General features: G+C 45.4%; 1 protein-coding gene across 1 annotated transcript in view; it reads left to right on the top strand.

Annotated features, from left to right (window-relative positions):
- The window catches only part of SSU72 (SSU72 homolog, RNA polymerase II CTD phosphatase), a 29,538-nt gene extending 9,023 nt beyond the window's left edge, over positions 1-20,515 (top strand). The window contains exons 2-5 of the mRNA XM_015816035.1: positions 4,539-4,682; positions 17,988-18,127; positions 18,823-18,941; positions 19,785-20,515. Of these exons, the coding sequence (XP_015671521.1) occupies positions 4,539-4,682; positions 17,988-18,127; positions 18,823-18,941; positions 19,785-19,886 (505 nt within the window). The 3' untranslated portion in view covers positions 19,887-20,515. The remainder of the gene's footprint in view (positions 1-4,538; positions 4,683-17,987; positions 18,128-18,822; positions 18,942-19,784) is intronic.
- Positions 20,516-22,370: the final 1,855 nt, after the last annotated feature.

Consider the following 22,370-nt stretch of genomic DNA (forward strand, 5'->3'; position numbering starts at 1 on the left):
ATTTTGATGCATGCCAATTGGTGTACATTCAAAGTGACAATAAAGTTGTTGTTGTTGCGTGACCCCAAGCAAGTTATGTTTTATTCTGTGGAACAATTGTGATTAAACAGTGGCTTTGTGTAACGCACAAACCAGGCACAGAGGTGTTAGTATCATTTAACACCCATACGTACCGTGTTGTCCTCCTCCAGGATTTGAAAATGCCCTCTTAGGGAGAAGTAGCTGGGCAGTGCCACAAATGTGGCCTTGAATTAAATTCTTCTTGTGAATGGAGTACTAAATTAGACGCTCCCTTGCATTGGCTACAATGCTGTGTAACTTCACTCAGAGCTGCCTTAGGGAATTCACCTCTAAATGATAGGGGCATTTCTCCTTGGGGCTGATTATCTCCACTTTGCAGTAAATGAAAATGGGGCCCCTTTTCTCCCTGCAAAAAAAGGAAAAAAAAAAGCTAAAAATTATTTGAGGAAACAGTGCAGTCGATCTGATGCCTCTTCTCAGAACTGTTGATTGACCTGAAAAAAGACAAAACAGCAATATGGTCTTTTAAGGGAATCTGGAGATTATGATAGAAATCAGAAACTTTGAATTAGTCCTTATCCACTCATGGGGGCGGGCGGGGCTTGCCACTGGGCAATATACTTTATATATCAAAATTCAGCTTTGGGGAGAAATACCTCTTAAGCCATTTCAGCCATTTTAAAATTGTTCAGCCCTGTTCATAACGTAGACCCGAGCCCTGTCCTCAGGGTGGGGAGATAAATGGGAGACCAGGCAGACAACAGGTGAAAACTGGGGGAATTGATTTGATGCCCAAGGAAATGGGGGCGGTATAAATAAATATTTACATCCCGATTGGGCGAGGTTAATTTCGGTGGTGCTGAGGTCACTTGCCCCTTCCCCAGTCTGGATGCCTTGTGGCTCAAAATTTCCAGCTGACGTGGCCAAAAGAGTCGCTGAAGTCTTGATGTTTGGCTGAAATGTACATATGATCATTCCATTGAATGAGTGTTTTTGCAAGCTTCTGTTCAGGCAGCCTTCCCTCTCATTGAGATCTTGCTTGGATGCCCAAGGCAGCATCAGTGTGACCCTGCACAAGGTATGCTGTTGTCTCACAGGGCTTCTTTCCTCTTCCTTCCCTGTTCCTTTCCCTGTTTTCCTTCCAACCTAAGCTAATGAAAGAAGCACAGTGCAAGAGCTATTCGTTTTCCAAATTACTGGGGCGGGCAGGGGCATCCAGAAAACCTTTTGAGGCAGGGCTGAGCAGGACAGGACAGAAATGGTTCTTAGAGCTTTGCCCAGAAAGCCAATGCCCGCGCTTCTGAAGTTGGCACGATCTTTTCTCTGGCCTCTGTTTTAAGTTCCGAAGCCCAGCCTTCTTCCTTCGCCTTCCTCTTTGGTGAGACGGGGAGCTATGTAAATTTTATTAATAAATTCTCTATTTAAAAAAGCGTTCTGTAAGACTGATTGCACGTCCGTGCTTGAGAACGTTTCCATCCAACGTAGATGTCAAAGCAATAATATCCTATATTAACAGCGTGCTGAGATTACAAAAGTTCTCCTGATGTAATGGGCAGGTTGTCAAGAGGGGCTGTTGCTTTGACAGTGGGTCGGGGCAGGTGCTGCAGTCTTTGTAGCATGTTACAACTTGGGGGTTCTGGCATCTCCCATGAAAAGAGGCCGCAGCTGTGTCCGCAGTGCCGCCTACGTGATTTTCTCAAATGTCCGTTGTCCTATATTGCAAGAATATGGGTTGTGGGTGGGTGAAATGGTACCAAAACCAATAATGCACCTCTTTTTTTATAGTATTTCTTTTATACCGCCCCAGACTAACCAACGCTGATTGTCCACAGCAGCAGCAGCTCAGATCCTGATACAGTCTGGGTAGACCCATTGAGATTACTGGAACTAATCTCCGTTGTGCATTACTTTATTCACCTTTGTTTTGCTGCTTGTGTTGTGTAGGATGGAAATCTTGAGTATGGCTCAAAGCAAACTTCAAAGAAGAGACTAGGTCCACTTGTTTATTTTTATTTTTATTTTTTAATAAAAACGAGCTATGGGAGTTGTATTCATTTATAGTTTGTATTTGTTTTGTTGTGAAATGTAAAAAATCTTAGCAAGCAGGTCACGGAGCTTTATTTATAGCATGTGCTTGCAATTTGCGTGCTATATTTATCCAGAGCTCCTTGAGACGATCACAAATGTAGAAATGGAACTATGATCATAAACTGCCGGTAGCTAGTTAGTTTCTTCTTTGCTGTATTATATGAGTGCAGACGGTTGGGTTAACTGGATTACTAAACTCTGGGTATGAGGGCCTTGTGGATGAGAAGGCAATTCTGGAGCCAAGTTGGCTTTGAATGGTTGATACCTTGGCACTTCTTAGGTGAGTATGTTACTCAGTTCAGACACCTTCAAACAGCCTTTTGTTAAGTGGGTAATTAAAGGGTGTTTTTATACTTGGCCTGCAGAACTCAAGACAGTCACCAGGTGGCAGCAAAGAGCTACACAAACCGAACTCTTTCCCACCATCTAGAGTTTGTTTTAAGCAATGCAGTCCAAATAAGGCTAGCAGGCCCCCAGGTAGGAAAAAAGTTTATTCCTGCCTTGAGCAGAGTTAGACTTGCTTGACTAAAATGTTCCATTCTGTTGCTGAAAGCCCGTCTGCTGATGGTTAATTAGGCTTAAAAATTGTCCAACTTTTTAAGTGAAGGGAGGTCATCCCACTAAATGAATACATTTGACTGGAGGCAGCTGTTAGTCAACATATTAACATGGACAGAGATTTGCTGCCTGGGTGAACAGGAACGTGTAAGCTTTATTTAAATTAGAGGTTCTTTTACAGAGCGAAGAGAAGAAAACACTTCTCTCGTACAATTCACATTTCTTTGGTCTTTTCTCAGGAGTCACAACAGCTGAGGAGCTCCTGAGCATACCAAAACTAGGAAGTAGCTTTATAAATTTAATTAGAGAACGCAAGGACCAAGCAAAACACCCATCAAAACGTAACCGTGGCCAGTGGACAATCTAAGTAGGCTAGCCCTCTTCTGCAGTGTTGAGCATGCTAGACACACCACTGCAAATACACATGCAGCCGTGATTTTTTAAACCTGTCATTTGTTAAAGGAGCCATGATGTCAGGCTTGCCTGCAGTTTAATGAATGCACCAAGCCCAAAGCAAGCTACATTATGGCTTCAGCTAATCAGCATCTGTACGGCAAAGCAGGATTATCCTTACAGTTGCAGCTCAGGTGTCTTATTGGAAGCTGGTAGCTGACATTGAGAGTGGAGGAGGGGGGACGTGGAGGGATGGAAGGGCAAATTTGAAAGCTTTTTTGGGGGGGGGGGGCAATCTCTTTGACGCCAGGAACAGTAGGCCAAGCACTTGTAAGAAAGGTGCACTCTATAGGCAGAACTGCTGGGAGTGACAATATTGGGAACTTATTCCCAGCCTAGCTGAAGGACACTCGGTTGGGGAACGAGGTCTTGGGTTTTTTGAGTTGGGGGAGGGGGGAGAAACCAGCATTTAGATCAGCCAGGCTGCAATCCGAGCCGATTGTTCTAAAAGTGGCCTCAAAAGACACTGAAGAAGAGTTGAAAATTGCTTTCCTGTGTACAGCCAGCCCTGAGGTCTGGGTTACGCTTTCTCCTTGCCATTGGACAGAGCTGCCTCATTTGTGTCGAAAGCTCGCCAGCCAGCCACACCGTTTGGTTAGCGTTTACTACGCAACTGATGCTTTTTTGGGTCCCGCCGAGATTCATTAATGCCGTTCCAAAGAGCCCGCTTCCGGCTCCTGGGGAGCGGGGGAGCGCCTTAGGAGACGACAGAGCCAGCCACAAACAAAGAACGCGCTCTCACGCTCTCCTGCCCAATGACTCTGCCGATTTGCTGGCTGATGCTCCAGTTCCTTTCGGTTCCATCCCTTGCTTTTCCCGTGGTTCTGAATAGAGGCAAGCAAAGGGAATGAAATGAACAAAAAAAAGCTGTTCAGATGCCGAACGAAAATAGAGAATCAATCTGCCGCTGGACCGGTGGGGGCTGTGGATTTGCAGTGTTCTTAGAACAAACCTAGAAGGAAATCCTTTGAGTGAACCCGTGGAACGGAGGAAATATTTACCTCTGGCCAGGTTGCTTCATCTCGTCCGCGCTGGGTCAAGCAGCAACAGCTAACCGTAGATAATCTGTGTGTTGAGACCCAGAGGATATGTTTTTATTTCTTTTGTTTTTAAGAATTACATGCCTAAAGTTTGCAGCGAACAGCAGGGGAGGTGGGGCAAATGCTCCTGTTTTGAGAACGAACCAAGATCTTGACTTTCCGTATTTTATCTTGTTGTGACCTTAAGTGGTGTCCGATAGCTGTCGTCAAAGTTCCCCCTTAATGTAAGTTAAAGGACAAGTAGATAACCGTCGGGATTATAAAGCAACACAATCCGCGAGTTGTGGAATTCGGGTTGTGAGTTGTCCAATGTGGTGTCCATCAGCCCAATCCCAACTAATGGCGATCTCTCCCCCCCCTCCCCTTTCTGTTTTCCAGCAAACGTGGTTTCAGCGTCCGATCCTTTGGCACCGGGACTCACGTGAAGCTGCCGGGACCCGCCCCAGACAAGCCCAACGTTTACGATTTCAAAACGACATACGATCAGATGTACAGTGACCTCCTTAGGAAAGACAAAGAACTGTATCCCTGCGGAAGGGGCCTTTCACAGTCGTGCTCTCGGCTCTTTTTCCGAGGCGTCTCTGTGCTCCTTCGCATAAGGAACACGTGGCTACATGACTCTGGCCAAGTCTGGTGATTTCCAGGTCTCAGCAGCAGGTGCTTCACACAGTAGAAAGGGCTCCTAGCGCCACCCCTTAACTGCCACTGAGTAGAGCAGTTGTGCAACAGGTTGGTTAGAGCAAGGGGGACACCGGTGTGTCTCTCTTGGGGTGCGATTGCCTTGCTGTGCCGACGACACTAGGAGCCCCTCGGTCCCTGGAAAGGAAGGGCCTGTCAGTCGTAGCGGTAATAAATTGGGAGACACGGCCTTGAACCCCGAGCCTTTGGGTTGAGCACAACCCTACTTTCACAGTCCTCTCTTTCTGCCTTGGGAGTGCTTCTCTCCGTCAAGTCCCCAAGGCCGAGGCTGTAGCTTTCTGGCTTCCCCACATAAAATCCCAGGCTCATATTTCGGTTCCTTCGTAGGGGGCTGGGATAGATTTTTGTCTAATCCCCCGGGGGGGGGGCTCTTTAGTGCAGGCAGACTGAGCTGAGGCTCCCCGTGGTTCGTGTGTGAGATGACTTTCTGATCTGTTTCTGAGCCTGCTCAGACTCTCTTCGTCCTCGCTTCTCAGATCCTCTTCGCTTTTTCATGCCACCTTCCTCCAGGACCAGCTAGTGAATTGCTTTGCTGTATAGTATAGTCAGGATAGCTGCCTTCCAGTTTCTTTTCTCTCCCTTCCCCCCCGTGTCCTTCAAAAGAACCTGGAGAGAGGTAGAATCCCCATTTGATGTGGGGTGCTGGGGAAGGCCCCTTCCCCAAGCCAGGAGATGGATCGGGACAGGGGCTCCCCTAAGAAGGACGAGCCTTAACTGGATTCAGGGCCGTCTTGAGATTTACATTGGAGCTTTACTTGGGGGCAAAGCTTGGGGCTTTGCTGCAGGTTCTTCTAGGATGCCTAAGTCTTTCAGTCAAGGAAGCAGGTAAGAGTTAAGCCGTGTCATGATCTGGAAGGAAGATCCTGGCTCCATCCTTCTGGAACAGCCGGACAGTGGTTGCCTCTCTTCAGCTCTTGTCCTTCAGTGCAGACATCTTGCGTTCTAGTATCCCGCCCGGCCTTCTATCAAGCACCTTTCAGGGTTGGGGGACCAATAACGGGAGTTTGCTAGGCAGGCAGTCCTTGAGCGTTTTTTTCCAGAATCTCAGCAGACAAAACTTTCCCCAAAAGCTCCTGGTCTTCTGAGGCAGGGAATTTGGCACCCTTAAGATGGCATGCTTGGTCGGAGAAGGGCTTCTTTCTCTCAGTCCCTTCTGCTCAAGTCATGTTGTGTCATTTCAAAACCGAGAAGAGCTTTCATATTCTTTGGAAATAGGCCCCGGGTTGAGAGCTCTGAATGTCCTAGAACAATGATGGCGAACCTTTTAGAGACCGAGTGCCTAAACTGCAACCCAAAACCCACTTATTTTATCGCCGGGTGCCAGTTGGGCGTGGCCCACTGCATGGGCGTGGCTGTGGTATTCATGGCAGATTGGGTGGGTGTGGCCAAGATGGGCGTGATCACCTCGATGGTGCTCGTGCGGAGGGATGCCTGTAGGGGCCAGGCAGGGTTGGGGGAGATCCAGGGGGTCTCTGGCAGGTGGGGCGGTGGGCAGGAGGCTAGTCCTGCGGGGGTGCCACTGTCACAGGGCAAGGTGAGGCAGGGGCCAGGGCGGCTGCTGCCTGACGCCATCGGCCCCTGCACACACAGGCCAGCGAGCGCATGGTGCTGGGATGCATCCGGCCATGTGGGGCCTCGGCAAGTTAGCGGGCAGCTGGTTGAAGAGGGACGGTTGCCATCTCCGGGGCATGGCGCGCGTGCCCACAGAGAGGGCTCTGAGTGCCGCCTCTGGCACGCGTGCCATAGGTTCGCCACCACTGTCCTAGAACTTCCATCTAGGTCTGTTCTATAGCTCAGATCCTTAAAAACTTTTTAAATACCATTGGCCAAGGAGAGAAGAAGGCTTAACGTAGGAAAAAGGCTGCCGTACATCTCTGTAGGGGCTAGCCTGCAACTCCTCTAGAATTTGGAGCCTACAGCTTTCATTGGGTGTGAGGGGTGGGGAATGCTCCCAACAGAAAGCTTTCACCTCCCATCCTCACCTTTATGTGGTTCTTCAGGCCCCAGCTGGCCATAGAGCTCGGGCCGGTAGGGCAGACCCCAAAACAGGTGCTTTTTTGGGGGGGGGGGACTGGCTTCAGTTGAGACTTGCTCTGTGCCTGGCTTCATGAGACCTTTGGAGGGAGGCGTCTGATCCTTGGACACTGTACCAAGCTTGTCTGCTAGGCCGCATTAGTTCTCACTGAATTGATAAGCCTGCCATTTCAGACCAGGAATGGGGTTGGAGGCTCCTGTGATGGATTCCCAGACGGATCTTTTTGACCAAAGACCGCAAGGCCCTCAGAAACAGAAATTGCTACCCTGGGGGGGGAGGGGAGCCAATGCCTGCAGGGGACACAGCGTGCCTGGCTGAGGAATTCTGGGAGTTGAAGTCCACAAGTCATACAAGGGCCAAGTTTGAAGACCCCTGTTTTAGACCTTTTGGGAGCCATTGGAACCAATGGCCTTCACTATGGCTGGATTCCACCATACTGTGATAACCAATCTAATACATATCTGTGTGTGTGTGTGTATGTATGTATATACACATATATATGTATATATGTGTGTGTGTATATACACATACACATATACATAAACATATATGCTTGCACGGCAGACTGACCTTGAGCAATGTGCTTGGCTTCCTAATTAAAAGAAAATTAAATTAAAAAGAAATTTGGAAAAAAAAATCAGATGGGACACGGAGCCTGGAAAGCGCCACCCGGGGCACTAAGAATTTAGCATGTTGTGTGAATGCAGCCATTCTGGTTAGTGGATATGAATTCATCTAAGGAGGGTTGAAGTAAGCCATAGCTTAGCATGTGTGTCCCAGCCTTAACTAAAAAGTGGCCATTTCCAAACAGTCGCACACAAATTTTGGAGGAAATGCTAAACCTTGTCTCCTCCGGTCTTTGCAGGCTACCAATTTCTCTGGACAGCCAGATGTTTCAAGCAAACTTTGGATCAGGGGTCCTGTAGCCATGTGTTTCCTACTGGCATCAAACCTCCTACAATAGGGCGGCTATCTACACATCGTCTCTCCTGATGTGTCTGTCTCTCCCACTGAATGAGGCACAGATAACCTAGCAAAACGGGGAATCTTTTTTCCTTAATGTCCCATGTTTTCCACATTAAGTGTGCTTTGGGCAAGAAGCTGTCTGTCATACAAATTTCCACCAGTAGCCTTGTGTTAAGACCCCCTTGTTGCCTCCAAACTGCAGACTTAACATCTCAGTGAGAACTAGCACACAAAAGCTTTAGAGAAGAAAGGGGGGGGGTCCCCTACGTCCTGGATACAATCGGGCTATACTTCCCCCAAGGTTGCAGGCTCGATAGGACGAGATCCATCATTTCCTCCCATGCCCCTTTAAAATAATGTTAGGTATATTCTGAGGATCTGCTGACGGCCGGCTTCACTCTCGTGAAATGATTTGTTTGTACCGAGCACTCAAACACCATTAAAAAAAAATGCCTTTGCCCCCCCCCCCCCCTGTCCATTCTCTTGGGGTTGCTTTTTGTTTTGGTAGTTCTGCTCTAGAAGGGGCTGTTGAGCACCAAGCAAGGGGGGGGGGGAAGCCATACGGACCAGTTCTAAGGTGTTGCAGAAGACACCTGGAGGGCAGCAACTGCAAAGTCCTGCACTGATGGTCAAATGCTACGGGAGAGACCCTCCTTAAGCTCAGGGTTTGGGGAGGGGGAGCTTGGCTGAATCTGAACAGCCACAAAAATCTCCGAAAGGGGGATGGAGACTGCATCTTGAGTCAATCTGCTTTTAAGATGGAGGACGTTGCTGGAGTAGAAGGCCGCCAACGGAAGCTCTTGGGCATTCTTGGGGCCTGCTACCCTTCTCTGCTTGCTTTCAGACCGACAGTGGGTCCTCCTGAAGGCTGAAGCAGCAGACTCTTGATCCATGGGGAGGAAGAGTCCCCCCCCCCTTCCCCCCATGTGTAAAGGAGTGTTGGCCCCTGCTTTGACTCAAGGGGACCTTCCAGGCCGTGGTGGATAATTTATGGTGAGGGTTTGGCTTCTTTCCCTGCTTCCCCTTCCAGTCCGCGTGGTCAACCAAGAAATCGCCCAGGCTACCCAGACAGGAAGCACCACAGCCAGGACCACTCGAGAGAGTAAGGTAAAAAAAAAGCTGTTTAGAATGCCAAAATGTGTATTCACCCACCCACCCACCAACCCCTGGAAACCAGCACCAAGCAACCCTTCCATTTCCCCCCTCTAGGAAGGCCCTCTGGGTTGACAGAGAAGTCCTGCACTACAGCTGCAAGGGAGGATTTTAGAGAAGGCTGCCCTGATCATTGCTAGTCCTCAGGAATCAACTTGTCTTAAAGAGGATCCTGGGAGGCAAGGTTAGAACAGAGCCCTTTTTTTAAGTTTGAAGGAGAAGTAGACCCTTTTGTGACTGGGGAGTCTGTTTGATTCCCACACAGGATTCTAAAACATGGCACTTCCTTTAAAAGAAAAGAGCAGCGGGGTAAAATCCAAGCATGAAGTATTGAGAGAGGCAAGAAATTAGGAGCTCGGAAAACTTGGAGGAGAGGACCAGGCTGAGCCCGAGGAAGGGAGGGGTCAAACATGTCATCAGTCATGAGTCCCTGCGTGCCCACAAGATATATTTTAAGTCCAGCCCACCTTGAATTCCTTCTTAACTCTCACTAATTTTGTTTGAACATTAGTGGTTCAGATTCTTGTAGAACTGCCCGAATCTCCTGATTTCCCTTGGCGCTTGACACCGCTATTCCTTTGACCACCTTTCGCACAAACCTGTGTCTTATGACAGGCTAGCAGTCAACAAGGAGGAAAGTTGCAAGGAAGATTATGAGGTAGAGTGAGCCATTGAGGGTTCTGAGCCCAGATTTGACCTCTCCTGATTGGTAATTGCAATTTTTTTTTTAAAAAAAAAAATGGAACTTTGCTCCCTCTTCATATCACACAAGTTTTAAATTTGTACATAACAAGAGCAGCACAAATGGCTTTATTTTATTTATTTATTTTTTTGAGATCTCAAAGGAGGCGGAGATTGCTCCCTTCATTAAGACATGCGCAAGATGTCATTGTCCCATTTGGGATCCCCAACCCAGGACCAAAATTGACCAAATAGCCCATTGGGTTCAAGACTTCCTCTTCGAAGCTGTTCCACCTAAATGAGTGAGAGCCACTTATTTATGGGTTTAAATTCTGATTAAGAAATTCCCTGATATTTTCACCTAGATCTGCAATTTCAGCAGTTCTGATTTTAGCCTATCGGAAGATTGAAATTATTCCATCTGCCTTGAGAAAATGGGAAATCTTTCTGCGATTGTTTGCTCATTTCTGGGGTTTCTTAAATTACGCAACCACAAAAGAATGCCCTGTGGTAGAATTAAATCAAGGCCTTGGTGTTTACATTCAGTGCAATGTAAAACATTAGCTGGCTTTAAAAACTGCCAGGAAGTAAGGAGAGACTTCCTAGATTTGCATTTGCCAATTCAACCCAGAGGTGTATCCTGCACCATTGGGCTGAAAAGAGGCCTGCGGAGGTGACATATTTGAGCAAAAATTAGAGAGATAAATGCAAAAAAAGAAAGCTGCTAAGTAGACCAGCCAGAATATATCCAAACATTAAAATAGCTTTAATAATCAAAGATAGCTTTTAAAGTGATTTTATCTAGGTCAGGAGACCATAGTTTTCTTTTTACAGGGAATTCACAGATCCCTTTAATTGGGTACAGGCCTGGCATGGCTCTGTAATTCTTGGATGACAACTCCCATCGTCCCTTAGAGCTGGGCTGGACCTCATGCAGGTTCAAAATCTGAGAGCCACACGTCACCTCTTCCTGCGTGATAGGGGAGTTGACCTTGCCACTAATCTCATCAACAATAGTGTTGGAGGACACTATTGTACTTTCCTACACAGGTGTGGGAAGAATATTTTCATGACTGGTTTTCCAGAAACACTTCAGTCCATCCTTTTATTAATCATCCCAGAGCCGTAATTACACAAGCAGGAGACCTCACTTAATCAGTAGACAGACAGGCACTGCATCTCATTTTCCCTGTCGGTCTTCCCAAGCCAAGCGTGGACAGCATTTGGGTTGAGTTTCTAGAATGGTGGATTCTGAAGTTGGGGTACGCTCCTGGCCTAGGTCAGCCTACAGTCTGGCCTGGGAGAAGACCCAAGTTCTGGTTCTGTGGACCCCAAGAACAAAGGACCTTGCTATGCATGCTGAAGATGTCAGATGTGGTCCCAGACCAGGCTCAGCCTGATGGAGAAAGATCTCTGCGCTGCCGTGACTCAGTTGCCATTATCAATGGACAAACTGATGTCAGGACTTTTTGAAGGTAGTGATAACCCTGAGCCAGATGAAATGTGCTTTTAAGTAGTGAGGTACTTGATACGTGGAAGATCTTGGAATAATCGTTCCACCTTGACTGTTAGTTTCTCCCATCCGTTTTTCCTCCACCAGCTTTCCTCAACCTGCTGCCCTGCAGAGATGTGCTAGTTAGGAATGGAAGTTGAAGCCTAGCTCGTGCGAAGTCTAGCTTGCGCCGTTTGATCCCCAAAAAGAAGTACATTTTCAGTAACTGGGTTTAGTCATCCCCCTCAATTGCAGACTAACCATGAGGCTCTAGTGTAGCTTGTGCGGATCCAGCTCTTATATTTACGGGAAGGCCTTGAGTTACAGCCACAGTTGGGACTTAACTTCCGCTGCTAAGCGATGCGGTGGTTCAGTAAGTCCTCACATGACCACACCCAACTTTACCTTTTCTGCGACAGCCGTTAAGCAAGACCGGCTTCTCCGGGTGACTTTTGCTTGCCGGAAACCAGATGGCATCCCCGGGATGCCGCAACTGTCACCAACACATGCCAGTTGCCCAAATCACAATAGCGTGACGGTGGGGACACTGCAACAGTTGGGTGAGGATCAATCATAAATCGCTTTTTTCCCCCCAAAACGGTAGCTAAATGAATAATGGTTGTAAATTGAGGACTGTCTGTAAGTTAGTGAATCAGGCAAAACATGAGTTAGAAATAGCCGAGCCAGCCTTGGGCAAAGACAACTACTAAGAACAATTAAGGCTAAAACCAGTCTTGCTTATAAGAGATGAAAAGTTAGATTTAAAAAGCCTGGGAAAACAAACAGGAGAATATCTGCAATGAGGGTGGAAGTACGTTCTCCGAGCTTGTGGGTTGGTTTCCGAACGTTTCGTTACCAGGCTAGGTAACATCTTCAGCGGAGTTTAAGGGAGGTCAGTGTCCGTGTTCTTCTGTTTATAAGGGCTTCAGGTGTGACCCTCACTTGACACACCCATACCTGAAGCCCTTATAAACAGAAGAGTACAGACACTGACATCCCTTAAACTCCGCTGAAGATGTTACCTAGCCTGGTAACGAAACGTTCGGGAACCAACCCACAAGCTCGGAGAAGGAACCTCCACCCTCAAAATAGACTTTTAATTCTTGCTACCTTGATAACAGGGAAGGCATCTGGTGAGCCTTTTCGGTGTCACGTAATCTCTAGATGTTCTACTGCCATTTGCCTTTGGCCCTTTCCCTCAAGACACTTCCATAAAAAGCTGCAATCCAGAAGAGAGGACTCCTACTGGATTCTCCAGGACTGTGGTTGGTTAATTGCTTTGAAATTAGGACTCTGGGCCTTTGGAAGAACAGCTTAAACCTTTTATTCTCTTGTACTTTTGATTTCCTCCTTATTAACCAGAAGCAGAGGAGATGCAAGATTCAGTCAGGGAATTGCTTCAAGTGCACATTTTGGCATCATTGGAGCCAGGTACAGTACAAAAGCAGGCAACTTTTTCTAGATGTAGAGGGAAGACACAACTGAGAGTTAGACTTTGGGGCAAATTCTCTGGCTTTTACCCAAAATTCAGTAGCAGATTTGTAACGCACTTCTCCAAGGGAACCAAAGAGGCATGTTCAGTTTTCTTTTTCTTTTTTTTTTAAAGTAATATATCTGGAAGAAAAGCTTGGGCACGCTCACCCACCATATTTATAAGGCTTTGTCTCCGCCTGTTTAAGAATGCGCATGGTTTGAACTACCGCGTTCAAAGAAAAGAAAAACAATTGAGAAAATTGTGAGACGCAAACCACTTTTTTTTTCCTCTCCCCTTCTCTCTCTCTGACTTAAATGGCTTTTCCCATTGTAGATTCCGGGCAGGCAGAACTAAGCAATGACATCTTGATCTGTTTTTTTTTGCATCTTGCTGCCTTTGTTTCCGATGCCATTGGCACCTCCGCAAGTCAAAAAGCGCGAATGTCTCCCCTCTCGTTTCTCCTGGCAGACTTTTTCTTTCTGATGTGTTGGACTTCAAATCCCATCAGGCTCAGCCAACGCAAAGTTCACCTCCGGAGGGCACCGGGCTGGGGAAGAGCCGTTCTAGATGGTCTCCAATTCACATGAAAGGACTGGGGGAAAGGGCTCTCGTTTTGGGGAAGACAGTGCATCATCTCGTGGCCTTTCCCGAGCCTGAGAAATCCACGGGTTTTTCCTTGAGAAAAATCCTATCACGTTAAGTTTTCCCGAGAGGAGAACCTTTGATGGGCATCGCCCCTGCCGGCGAAGAGGTTTTGAAATGTAGGACAGCCTTCGCAAGAGTGAAAAACCGAAAAAAAGCAGTGACTGGCTAGGGCAGCTTGGATTTTCCATCTGGCAGGTTGAGAAAGAGCCAACCAAAATGAACGCCAGTCCATCAGGAGTTGAGGAGGACAAGCAAAATAAGACGGTGGGAAGAAGACTTAACATTAAAGCAGATTTCCGCAGGCTCACCATCCCTTTCTTCCTGAGACTTGGCAACCTGCCACACTAACCGCTTTTGAAGAAGCACCTTTGAGGTTGTCCTCAGGATATATTGGACTGCTGCTCCCAGGGTGCTTTGCCATTGGTTAGGCTGGTTGGAGCTGAGGTCCAAAACATCTGATTGCTTGCCTCTTCAGTAGTCACCACCGCGTGTCATTTTTAAACAGAAAAAGGGCCAAAGCATCTCAGAAGGATCTCCATATTTTAAGTTAGATGTTAGGTTTGCTCTAATCTTTTAACTGCTGAAATATCCATGTAGCATTCATTCTGGATTTTTCCCTCAAGATCCCAATCTTCCCCTTTTTTGGGGGGAAAATGGCCTTGATCCAAACCAAGCTCCTTTGTTTTGCTATCTTGTGACCTTGGAAGGCCCATGGCAGGGAATAACAGCTTTCATGTTCTCCTATCTTACATTGTGAAATCAGCCTCAATGCTCTTTTTGGTTCATTTAGCTATTGAGATTCTCCCACGCAAGTCAGTTGGCACTTATCTCCCGCGTAGGCCTTTGGCCTCTCATAGGAATAGCAGACTTTCTTCGCCTCCTTTCTTTTTTCGCATACAGGGGTAACCCTCACTTCCTTGCCCTCTGTTCCTCTTCACGTCTCCCTTGCTTGCTGTAGAATTCTCCTCCTGCAAACCATGATTGGATCCAAGACATCAGCTAGGTGATGTTAATCATTTACAGGGAACACTGGCAGTTGGGACAGGTGGAGAGGATTTACAGCCATACCCCTCCTGGTCCTACTTTGCTTGGAGACTGTTGAGAGACAACAGTCTAGCAGATGTTGGGATTCAGTTGCAAGCTTCCATCTTCCTTCACTTGTGGAAATGCTCTCAGTTGGTAGCTGCAAGGACCCCTCTTTATAAGTGAAATTTTAGGGGCTCCCATGGGATGTTTCCACCGCCCCCGTAGGTTCTGCACCACACGGCAGGATCCCCACCTTAGATCCCCTGGCAGCTTTGAGGATAGGGATGGGTGAGACTAGTCTGTGAGATAATTACTGGAAGTGTGTTTTATTGTCTCATCGTTTCCTTTGAATTTTGTGGCATTCTTCAATCTTGTTTGCCAGCCGAGGTTGCTTGGCTATATAAATTTAATAAATATCATCTGCTAAGAACTGGAGGTTCTGGACCAAATCTGTCTCTGGTGTGAGGGGGGCAGTTATTCACCATTTTAGGCAGGTTGATTGGATCAACGCGACCCTGTTTACTGCATTTCTGGTTGAGAAATGAATGTTTTAATCGTTTGAGAAGTGACCCAATTTTCATCCTCTCCGTCCCTGGAACTGAAGAGAAATGACTTGAGCGTTGGTTGCTGCCAAGTTGTTTTGATCTGCAGTTGAGAGCAGAAGATCGACCAAGGTAAGCTTGGAGACCACCTCAAAGGTGGGACAGATCCAAAGCGTCGCTCCTCTTTGGGGACAGAAGAAGGCAAACACAGCAGAAGAAAGCTAGATGGGAGGCTGAAAGTAGAAAAAAGGATCTTCCTAGTTGTGGAAGAAGGGGGTTCTGGTTTCACCGCCATCTCCTGACGGCCTGACTTGTCAAGTTCCTCCTTTGAGCCGCCAACAATGAAGGCAGAAGTTCTCTGTTGCTTTAGTTTCCCTCCAGAGATGGGCCTATACCAGTTGAGAGCACAAACAGGCTAGATTGTAGCCTTGGGTTTCAATGTGTGCTGTAGATGCAAGGAAGCTGAACGTGTGAGAAAGCCACTTTTTAGACACGCGCAAGACGCTGGTTTGATCCACAATGCCAGATGCTGGGGTTTTTTTGTATTTGGCTTAATATGTTTCGTAAACCCAGCTAGCGTGAGGCTAAACCAAGCTTTGTGGCTTAACGTGTCTTGTGAAGCCAGCCATTTGGGTGGGGTTCATTCAGCAAATTGGGCCTTCAAGTCACTCTCTCTTGATGCCTTCCTCCTCTGAACCTGGCCTCTGGGACATTGCATGTATAAAACATTCATAAGATTTTGTTGTCAAAACAGCAATGTCTGTAGTTCCTTAGGGAATAAGGAAGTCAGATTAATTTTTTAAAAACATTTCCTCTAGCTACTGGGAATTTACGCTTTTGGCACAATGAGAGCCTGGGGATGCCCTTCTTGTCTACTCAGACACGTCTCACGTAGCAACAAACGATGCACACATTCTCATGAGGAGTCCAGCAATACATGGGTTTTGATGGTTGTAGGGATCCAATCTGATACAGGACTTAATAGTTGGCCCAGTTCTTGTCTAAAGATCTATCCTGTTTCTCAGCAACCCGGAGGTCTAGTGTTTTTGGTTTCAGAGGCACTATCTAACCATCTTGACTAGCAACTGTTGATAATCTTTCATCCTCTCTGCTGAGGTGGCTACCATTGCACATCTTACTACAAGGTCTTTCATACAGAAACATGCTCTGCAAGCAAGTTACGGGACCTTTCCTCTACTTCGTTCCAGCATCATTGGACGACCAATCTTCCAAGTATTTTGAGAGAAGCAGTTCCCTCTTTGTTTTGTCTCCACTGTCCATTCTTCCCAATTCTTGTCCCTCACTAGGCCAAGTTCTTCAACTCTTCTTTTGTTCCAGCACCACATTCCCCAGTTCTTTAGTTACTTGATTGAAGTCCCGTACCCAAAACTTAGCCCACCTTTTCCAACTGAATTTCACTCAGTCGTAGTTGCCATCTCTTGATTCCCCCGCAGGGATATGATGAGGATGAAAGGAAAAGGTTTACTGTTTCTGCTTCGTGTGCAAGCGATACCGTAGCATACTAGCAGATAATCAAAAGGAGACGATGCTTTGGAAGTGGTTGTGGTTATAGTACAATTGGGACATTTATTTATTTATTTAATAACCGCAGTCCTTCAGACCACAAGATGTGGACCTTCTACTGTGAGGTAGGTAGACATCAAATCGTACCTTAGTTTCTTGACCAAGCAGGTCCTGGAATAAATAATCCACCTTATTTCCCATCTCTGCGTGGAATTTGCTCCTTTCTGCTTGGAAATGCCCTTACAAATTGGTCAGATTATTTCAGTGCACTTCACCTCAAAATGGCCTAGTGAGACACCAGCCTTTCAAATACCAAGCTCTTGTGTTGGTGGAAGTCATTTGTCTCTGCTCTCAGATGTTATCTGGTCCATCTGGGTTTTGTTTATAGAATGTCCCCAGTCTTCATGGTTTGTGGACCTTGCTCAGTGGACCTAGTGTGTTGGCAAAGCTTGAGGCTGACTCAATAAACTATAATTGAGCTGGGTAGGTACGCTTAAACAAACACTAGAACACCAAGAACCGCACATTGCTTCACTGGTTGCTAAAGCCTTTCTCCCTCAACAAATGTGAGTTCTGCTCAACACAAGCAAGAAAGGCATCATAGAATAGTACTCAAGGAATGCGGAATGGTTTCCAGCTTCAATCAAGTGTCTGTTCTCTTATCAGATGGTAGATCTGGGCTGGCATTGTCAGTAGCTGCGGGAAGAGGTTGGACTCATGTTGAGTCTTCAAATTGTCTCCATAAGTGTCTACAATCCATAACTGTCTGTAATTGTGGCCTTCCCCTGATCAGTCTCTGGGTTGCAGCAGAGATGTGGTTTTGCTATTTGGGATTGTAGATGTTCCTCAACCAAGGCTGGCCAAAATCCCCACATAGGTCATTCTGGGATCTTTGCATTTGTTCAATTGCATCCTTAGTCATGCTGGAATTGATCCGAAGCTTTGCGAAACCAAAAAGGCTAGAATTGAGGTGCTGTCATCCAAGAATTTTTTTTTTCATTTAAACATTGCCTTCCTTGGACCATGAAGGAATAAGCAATAACAACAATGTGTTTTAGAATAAGAAGAGAGAGAGGGAGGGAGAGGAGAGAGAGAGAGAGTGAACAAGGACATCTGTTATCCCATTATCCTAGCCAGGCGTATTCACCAATAGAAAGGTTTCTTCTGCCTTGAGATAAAAAATGCCAACTGACTAAATATTAATATTAAAGCTTCTTAACATAGATAATTGCAAATCATCCCAGTTTAACAACATGGTGATCTGATCTAATGAAACCCCATGGGGAATTGTTATTTTCCTAATTTTTATTTATTTATTTATTTGATTTATAGCCTGAGTTTTCCATCCAACCAGACAGTTGCCAGTTTTCTAATTGCTGAGAAGGTTAAAAGTGTGTCCTGTATTTCTAAAATGATAATGGGGCTTGGGAAGGTTTTTTTCAGGGGCAACAGGCTTCCTGTTTGTGGAGTCAATTTAAAGTTTATTTTTTTCCCCTCCTTCTGGATTACTGATCCCCAGCCCAGTCCTGTTTGCAATAACAAAAATCAGTGCCGTTCCACTTTTTAAGTTCCTTAACCCTGATCACTTCAGCTATACACAGAACGGGATTTTGCACATGTTAGACAGAAACAAACGGATCAAGCCACGTCCGGAAAGATTCCAGAATTGCAAAGACGTCTTTGATTTGATCTTAACGTGCGAAGAAAGAGTTTACGATCAAGTGATAGAAGGTAAGGCCTGGCCTTGGGGAGGTGAAAACGGGTGGGTTGGATCTGCACAGAAAGTCAAGCTATGTGCAAATGACCTTGGGAGACCGGGAAGAGCTGTAGCCAAGGAACAGATAAGAGGCTGCTGTGCCCTCAGAAAAAAAAGGGGGTGTGGCAAACATCTCAGATTCTTCGACTATAAAGGGGGCAGGGGGGGGGCGTGCTTTCAGATTTGCAAGATTTTGTTAATGTAATCTTTCGATAAAAGTAAAATTAGTTCTACTAATTAAGTGGAGCAGTGTATGGAAGGAAGCTTGGGGACTGGGACTTACATCTTTCTTTCAAGTTTGGAAGGCAAGTTTCTAGCTCTCATGATGTGCCACACACACACACAAACACACACACATATATATATATATAAAGTGAATCCCTCAGAAAGCAAAAGGGATTCTTTGCCTTTTGCTTTGATATACCAGCCTCTCTTTGTCCAACTTGCTTAAATGATGCAAACCAGACCTGTATAAAATTTGCAGATTTGGGGTTTTTCATTCACTGGGTTTGGAATTCAAATCCTGGGGCCAAGCACACACACACACACACCCCCCAAACATGCACGGTCTCCATTTGGCTTTCCTTCTTTGCCTATAGTAAAACAGAAAAGAGATGGGTTTTTTCCCCCCATTTTCATAATCTTTTTTCCCCCCTTTCTGTCCCCTTAGATTTAAATTCTAGAGAACAGGAAACCTGTCAGCCTGTGCACGTAATAAATGTGGACATTCAAGATAATCACGAAGAGGCAACGCTGGGCGCTTTCCTTATCTGCGAGCTGTGCCAGTGTGTAAGTCAAACCATCTCTCTCTGAAATCCTTCTGATGGTTCTGATCCCACCCCCTGCTAGCCTAGCCTCCTCCCAATGTATATATTGGACTACATGTCCCATCCGCTTCATCCAGCTTGGCGAAGTGCCTTCCACCGAAAGTTATTCTCCGGCAGCAGTGTCCTCTTCATACAACGTGCTCACAGCACCAGCTATGTCTTAAGTGGGACAGCATATGGAATGAAGCTTTGAGTCCCAAAACACCATTCATACTTTAAAAAAAACAACACAAAAAAAGACCTCTCCCCCCCCCCCAGTAACATCTGAATGAATTAGCTAGAAGAAAGAAAAAAGGCATAGAGCAAAAGGAGAACAGTTTCAATCGTTTTGGGAAGGGGAGAGGAGTGTGTTTTTTGCTTATTGTTATTTGGCTGAGATTTACTTTTTTCGTTGTTTTTTTTTTCCTTTCTTTCTTTTTTAAGTAACTTGCTAGTCCTCATGGAGAGACGCTAAAAACAGAGGATTCAGATAGCTTTGAGGGCCAAAAAAAGAAAAGTTTCTGGGCTCACATGTGGAGGGGCAGGATCTTCTGGACACCATATCAGTTATGATCAAGAATGATAAAGAATAGTAACTATTTCTCTGAGGGTGGGTGGGGGAATTCGGAAAAAGCATACGGCAGGGTTGTGTCCCGCTGGCATTTTATGATTTGTTGTTGAATTAGAAGCTTTATCGTAGTAAAAGGAGAAATTACTCTCTGTGTATATTTTGGAGGGGGGAAGTTGAAAATGTTTATTCTCCAGTTTAAAGCAAATTAAATATCTTTACCTTGTATGTTTCCTTCCCCCCCCCCCCTTTCTGCAGATACAGCACACGGAAGACATGGAAAATGAGATAGATGAGCTATTACAAGAATTTGAAGAGAAAAGTGGTAGGACTTTTCTGCACACAGTCTGCTTTTATTGAAACCAATTCAGACAGACCGACCCATCTCCTCCAGGCCTTACTGCAGACAAACGAGGCATGTTTAGTTTTGATCCAACGGGACAATTTTTTTTTCTCTCCTTTTGGAGAGCGAACATCCAACCCAACTCACTTCCTCGTTGCTTTTTTTAAAATTTCCTTTGGCCCACTGTATTTTTTTTTTAATTTTTTTTTTATTAATATTAATATTATTTGCAGTTCAAGGGAGTCGGTTTCTATACAGGGATTCAAATGAACTCTGCCGAGAAAAATGGAAAAAAGAAAAGAAAAAAAAGAACTTCTCTTCCCTTGAGGCTGGTTTATTTAAGAGACGAAAACACCCAAGATTTTGTTTTAATCCCCTCTCCTCTGACCCTGTCCCCTCCCGCTCTGGCTACCTTACTTGAATGGTTATAAGGAGGGGTTTAATTATAAAAAGAATGCTTCTCTAAAGATATCATTTATATGTGCCAGTATAAAATCTTACGTTATTTCGGTTGGTCGTTTTATTGCGGGAGGGAACGGACAAACAGAACAGCTGGAATATAGAAAGATTTGGACTGGAGCAGCGCATATCTGTATAATAGTAGCAATGAAATTGGAACCCTGTAATAAATACGAATCACCTCTACTGTCGTTTCTCCGGCTAAGGTTAGGCCTTACGGGGCAGGTATGACCACCGTCGAGCCCAAATTTCCTGTGGCTAAGCAAGATTTTAAGTGAGTTCATGACATTTATTTTGCCACAGTTGTTAAGCGAGTCGCTTCAGTTATTAAGTGAATTGTGCGGTCCTTAAACGAGTCTGGCCTCCCCCATTGATTTCGCTTGTCGGGAGCCATCCAGGAAGATTACAAATGACGATTACAAGACACCACCACCCCACGACAAGTGCGGCCGTTGTAAACACATGCCAGTTGCCAAATGCACAAATGTTGATCACGCGATCGATCATGGGGAGGCTGAAAAGGTCGTAAGTGTGCAAACCGGACTTTTTTTTTGTTCAGTGCTGTTGTAACTCCACTTAAACAAATGGTTGTAAGTGAAGAACGACTTGTGGCGATTTCAGGATTACAGTCTGTGTGCTTCTCACGGCTTCAGTGCATACATGGTTTCCATTGTTTTCTTTCATGGTGTTTGTAAAAATTACGATTGCTACGAATCTATGCAAGACGAAGGTTTCTTAATTGAAGATTATGGGCTGTTACCTCTCATTGGCTTGGCAGAGAAATGTTTTTTGACTATCTAGTCTGGGGCTAAGAGAGAATGACAGGCCCAGCGTCGCCCAACTCTCTTCCATGCGATAGGTAGACAGACAGACAGATAGATAGAGTAGGTAGATAGATAGATAGAGTAGGTAGGTAGGTAGGTAGGTAGATAGATAGATAGATAGATAGATAGATAGATAGATAGATAGATAGATAGATAGATAGATAGATATAGAGTAGGTAGATGATAGGTAGGTAGGTAGGTAGGTAGATAGATAGATAGATAGATAGATAGATAGATAGATAGATAGATAGATAGATAGATAGATAGATAGATAGATATAGAGTAGGTAGATAGAGTAGATGATAGATAGATAGATAGATAGATAGATAGATAGATAGATAGATAGATAGATAGATAGATAGAGTACACAGGCAGGCAGAGCTGAATCTAATCTGACCTGGTAGTCTCTTATTCCAGTATATACCAACTCTGCTTGGTTTTGGAGATCAGTTTGGGTTAATTAAATGTTGAACTGATTATGTATGACCAGCTCCAAAAGTACATCAGGAGAATCAGCAGAGGAGACAATTGTAGGTAGGTAATTGGTTCAAGTCTTAAGCGTTCATGGAATGAGAAGACCTGGCCTGTGGAAGCCTACGTGATCCCCAGAGAAATGTGTGTTAAATTTAAATTTACCGACAGAGAATTAAAGGGAGGCTAGTAGAGGTCTTTCTCCCTTTAACTTTTTAAACTTTTTTCCACCATGGGGTCATTTGTGCTCCCTGAACTTGGTGATTTTCTTGCAGACGTTTCATTACCCAACTAGGAAATAGCATCAGTGCTAGTGCTAGTGGTCTTATTCCACCATTGGACAATGGGTAGACTTTGAGTGCGTGGATAAAAAATCCGCATCTGATGGCTACTTCTCAGAGGTTCTACTCTTCTTTTCACGGAAAAATGGCATCTCCTTGTCTCTTCTCTCTCACAAAATAAAAAATAAAAAAAAATCCTTGCACATTCCAAGGAAGACCCAAGGTAAAATCAACACGCTTCCCAAATGAGTCCTCCTTGATTTTTGAGAACTTTGAAGAGGAAACATCTGGCTTATTTAAACCCAGTTCACAAGCCACCAAGGGCACCTGTCAAAACAGACTTAAGGTGCTGAGTCTGAAACAGGGTTAGCATTTAGGAGCAGGGACTCTTGGTATATGTGTATGGCAACCTGTTGCATTCTCTTCAGTGCCTGGATGAAGGAGGGAAGAGACTCCTCCATGTCAG

This window comes from Protobothrops mucrosquamatus, unplaced genomic scaffold, assembly GCF_001527695.2.
Source record: "Protobothrops mucrosquamatus isolate PMUCROS unplaced genomic scaffold, P.Mucros_1.0 scaffold397, whole genome shotgun sequence".
In the NCBI taxonomy this organism is placed as follows: domain Eukaryota; kingdom Metazoa; phylum Chordata; class Lepidosauria; order Squamata; family Viperidae; genus Protobothrops; species Protobothrops mucrosquamatus.